Source organism: Danio aesculapii, chromosome 13 (assembly GCF_903798145.1).
Source record: "Danio aesculapii chromosome 13, fDanAes4.1, whole genome shotgun sequence".
Taxonomy (NCBI): domain Eukaryota; kingdom Metazoa; phylum Chordata; class Actinopteri; order Cypriniformes; family Danionidae; genus Danio; species Danio aesculapii.
In genome coordinates this window covers 51394860-51399973 of record NC_079447.1, presented here as the reverse complement: position 1 = coordinate 51399973, position 5114 = coordinate 51394860, and the positions used below count along the sequence as shown (strand labels likewise).

General features: G+C 37.7%; 1 protein-coding gene across 1 annotated transcript in view; it reads right to left on the bottom strand.

The window, feature by feature from the left end:
• Positions 1-5114, bottom strand: part of eloal (elongin A, like) — a 17819-nt gene extending 12705 nt beyond the window's left edge. The window contains exons 1-6 of the mRNA XM_056470441.1: positions 5070-5114; positions 3427-3483; positions 3231-3343; positions 2466-3132; positions 1219-1321; positions 386-556 (exon numbers count right to left, since the gene is read on the bottom strand). Of these exons, the coding sequence (XP_056326416.1) occupies positions 386-556; positions 1219-1321; positions 2466-3132; positions 3231-3343; positions 3427-3483; positions 5070-5114 (1156 nt within the window). The remainder of the gene's footprint in view (positions 1-385; positions 557-1218; positions 1322-2465; positions 3133-3230; positions 3344-3426; positions 3484-5069) is intronic.

Genomic DNA, 5114 nt, shown 5'->3' with positions numbered 1-5114 from the left:
TCTACTGGACTTCGTTTTGCATTTAATATCAACATTCAGTAATAATTTCTTCCCAGCACTAATATTCTCCATTTTTGGCTTCTTTCTAGAATTGCTGCTTTCTGAAATACGGTTGCTCTCCTTTCTACGGCTTTCATTGTCAAAACATAAAATATATATAAAATGCGTAAAATAAAAAATATATTAATTATTAAAATCGTCAAAATAGCAGCACATAAGTGACAAATAGGTTTATCTTTATGGAGTCAGATTTGTTTCTTTATTATCAAATCAATATCTTTAGTTTGAGAGCAATACGTTTAAGTTTCAGCCTCCACTGCTGAATCAGGCTTCTTTACTCCTGCATTATTGAGCTGAAGATAATGATGGCGTGTTTTGTACGTACAGTCGATGTTGTTCTGCAGTGCTCGGATGCACTGCTGGTACAGAGTCATCATGGAGGGCAGAAATGTCATCTTGCTGCCCGAATACACCTGCATCTTATTCTTCAGCCGCTGTCCAATGAACAGCGGCGCCTCCTCCTCCTCCTCACAGACTTCAGTCACTCTTCTGTCATCTGAATAAAAATATCAAAAATATAAAAATTCTAAATGACAATAAATAAAAATGTAATGAATAAAATTAAATAATTTAAATTATATATTAAAAAAAGGAATAAATAAAAATTACAAAGGGTCATCTCATTAATAAAACTGAAATTATTTATACAGAAAACAAAGGTTTTATGCGACTGCCCAACTTAGTAAAACTATTAATATGTAACACTATTAACACGATTTAAATCAGCGTTTAGGCTCGATAGTCAGGTTCACTCCTGTTTGTCCTCAATCTGGCAACCTGCACTTGCGTTTGTTTTGATCCAGGAATGCAATACCTAGTTCAACCACTGGGTGTCAAACTTACATACTGCACCTTTAAGTTCATATTTTTCATGATATCCCTAAATATACGCACATGAATTTTTTCTTCAACTTGATATAATGTGTTATTTAAAACAGTTTTAATAAAGATTTTAATTTAGAAAAATACAAATTGAAAGTTTATCTTGGATTCACAAAGTGTACCTGTAATTCTTGAATCAGCCATATGGCAAACGTTTGGTTAGAATTTAATTATACATTTTATCTGAAGGGCAGATATACCGTTGTATTTCATTACTCTGAGAATCATTTCACAACTCAAGCATTGCAAGAATAGGAGAGAAAAATGAAAAGTCACCTTTCTTTTCACTGAAGTACTGATACTGAGAAACATCCTCGCATTCAGGAAAACTCATTGGTAAAGGAACATTCAGCAAGTCCATCACTGACTGCTCAGGAACCTGCAGATAAAGCAACAAATGACAAATGAAGAAGTCGGGATTTGAACTCAGGACATTTACTCTGTGCAAATGCACAGTCCACTAGGCTACATGATACAGAGGCTTTTTTCTGACCCTGCCAGTCAAACGCAGATTTGCCAGGCTTTGAAAAGCTTCTGAAATGACCAATGCTTCGAATCGCTTTCGTCACATGAACTGGGTGCTTCGAATCAATTTCATCACGTGAAGTGGGTGCTCCGAATCACTTTCGTCATGTGAACTGGGTGCTCCGAATCACTTTCGTCATGTGAACTGGGTGCTTCGAATCAATTTCATCACGTGAAGTGGGTGCTCCAAATCACTTTCGTCATGTGAACTGGGTGTTTCGAATCAATTTAGTCATGTGAAGTGGGTGCTCCGAATTGCTTTCGTCAGGCGAACTGGGTGTTTCGAATCGCTTTTGTCACGTGAACTGGGTGCTTAGAATCAATTTAGTCACGTGAACTGGATGTTTCGAATCACTTGTCACGTGAACTGGATGTTTCGAATCAATTTCATCATGTGAACTGGGTGCTCCGAATCAATTTTGTCAGGTGAACTGGATGCTCCGAATCAATTTTGTCAGGTGAACTGGATGCTCCGAATCAATTTCGTCAGGTGAACTGGGTGCTCCGAATCAATTTCGTCAGGTGAACTGGGTGCTCCGAATCAATTTCGTCAGGTGAACTGGGTGCTCCGAATCAATTTCGTCAGGTGAACTGGGTGCTCCGAATCAATTTCGTCAGGTGAACTGGGTGCTCCGAATCAATTTCGTCAGGTGAACTGGGTGCTCCGAATCAATTTCGTCAGGTGAACTGGGTGCTCCGAATCAATTTCGTCAGGTGAACTGGGTGCTCCGAATCAATTTCGTCAGGTGAACTGGGTGCTTCGAATCAATTTTGTCAGGTGAACTGGGTGCTTCGAATCAATTTAGTCACGTGAACTGGGTGTTTTTGATCATGCTTTGGTGCAGTGTTTGCCCTTTCAGTTTCGCGTCAGCCATCCCTAGTCTTAGAGCAATTTTAAAAACCTTTTTTTTTTTTTTTTTTTTAATCCTCTTCAGACGTTGACTACTGTACATTTTGAATATGCTTATGTTTGAGAAAAGAAAGAGAGAAAAACCCACCTGTTTTTGATGCACCGCTGTTATTGGCTCTTCAATCGCAGCTTTGCTCATCTTCACAAGAGACACACTCGAGCTTTCTTTGTGTGCGGTTTTAATTCTCTTTGAATTCTTGGGGACGTTGAAGCATTTCTTGCGTTTGGGAGGCTCCAAGTCGTAACTTAGATATGCTTCGAATGACATGGAGGGATTTTCACAGATATCCTCAGCCTTTCCTTCAATCTCCAGAGCTGTGGGTTTATCTCTGGCCTTCCTCTTTTCTTTCTTGCAAGCATCTCCAGTTACTTTCAAAGACTTCTCAAGTTTCCCACTCCTCTGTTTGTTTGTTGCACCTGAAACGGTTTCAGTTTTTTTGCTTTCATGCTTCTTTTCCTTGCTATAGTCTGATCCATGAGTCAGTGAGCCCCGATTCAAACCCAAATCTTTTTTTGGCTCCTCATTATCATTATTTTCCCCATTCAAGATGACTTTATATCTACTGGACTTCGTTTTGCATTTAATATCAACATTCAGTGATAATTTCTTCCCAACACTAATATTCTCCATTTTTGGCTTCTTTCTAGAATTGCTGCTTTCTGAAATACGGTTGCTCTCCTTTCTACGGCTTTCATTGTCTTCTTTGAGCTTTTCATTTTGAGTTTGGCAGTCTTCAGGGTTTCCTTCACTCAAACTGCAAGGAATATAATGTAAAAACGGTGTTAAGAGACATGCATTACAAACTCAAAATAATAATAAGGTAAATTATGGATTGGAATTAGCAGACGTTGCCTTAATGAGCCTTTTGGAACAAGTGCTTTCCAGCGGTTAACCAACACTTTCGCCACCTTTCCTGCTTCATCGTGCTTCCGGAAGGAGTTGACAACTTTTCCAATTCCAGTTTCCTACAAACAAAGCATGCATACTGAAGAATAACATTGTGTTTAAGAGTAAAAGGGTTTAATAAATAAAAAAAGAGAAGACTTACAGAAAGAATTTCCAGTGTGATGTCCAATACTTCAAGTTTATTCAAGATTTTAAGCAGCTGAAATAGAATGGGTTCAATTACATCATCCAAGATGAAGCGTTAATTGACCTGTTAAGCTATACTTTGCATTGTTTTTCCCAACTAATATTAGAATTCCAGGGCGACGCAGTGAAGCAGTAGGTGGCACTGTTGCCTCCCAGCAAGGAGGTCGCTGGTTCGAGCCTTGACTAGGTCAGTTGGTGTTTCTGTGTGGAGTTTGCATGTTCTCCCTGCGTAGGTTTCCTCCGGGTGCTCCGGTTTCCTCCGGGTGCTCCGGTTTCCCCCACAGTTTAAAGACATGCAGTACAGGTGAATTGTCCGTAGTGCATGAGTGTGAGTGAGTGTGTATGGGTGTTTCCCAGAGATGGGTTGCGGCTGGAAGGGCATCCGCTGCGTAAAACATGTGCTGGATAAGTTGGTGGTTCATTCCGCTGTGGTGACCCCGGATTAATAAAGGGACTAAGCCGAAAAGAAAATGAATGAATTAGAATTCCAACAAGGTGTTATAGAACGATTCCAGCGTTATGGATGTGACATTTGCAGTAAAATCTCAAAACATAAATTCACAGAGAAAGTATATGTTAACATTATATTGAAACATCTGTTTATATTTTCCAAAACAGCTAACCAGAGTTATGGGATCAGAAAAATATCAATATGTAAACTTAATTTGTACTTTAAATGAGGAAAATAAACGTGTGTTATGGATGTGACCAAAAAGTGTGCAAGTTTACAGTATACAACAGACTTTGTAGAAATTCAGTGAACTAAACTGCACAACCCAAAAGAAACGATGATAATTAAAAGGATAAGAGTCGGCTCGCTATAGAACAAAAATTATGGATTTTATTTTATTTGACATTTTTGCGTTTATGAGGAAAAAAGCTCCGTTATGGATGTGGCATCTCTCTTTTATGGATGTTACAGATGATGATTTTTACACTACTGTAAAATACAAGCCTATACAAACAACTCTACATTAGATTATGAATTACAATAGTGTGCAACTCTAATTGTAAACAGATGTGTGCAATGTTAAGTTTAGTACAAAATAAATACAATTTCACCAGATGACTTGAATAGAGTTTTTTTAATGATCGGGGTGATTTTAAAGGTGCGTGCAATTAGCATAATAAAGTTTTTAAAAATTGCAAGTGTATACATGTTTGCATGTATATATATGGATGGATGGATGGATGGATGGATGGATGGATGGATGGATGGATGGATGGATGGATGGATGGATGGATGGATGGATGGATGGATGGATGGATGGATGGATGGATGGATGGATGGATGGATAGATAGATAGATAGAGATTTTTAAAGAATCTTTACGGTTTTCTGTAAAGTCAGACAGTTTTCAGGCACAAAAATAAATCAAATGATCAAATGTAAGAATAATAATAATAATAAATGCTATAAATTCTTCATCATATTATTAAATGCCTTTCTGAACCACAGTTCACAACACGTCATTTGTGGAATCATTGTAAAATCATTGCAAAATGTTTTAATAATACAGCATCTATTTTAGATTTAATCCTATATTTCATTTATTTTATATGTTTTTTATTTTAATTTCTGATTATTCTGTTCCTGTACCCGAACACTGTTAGACTTACCAGAAAACCAAGAATTTCTGTTCAT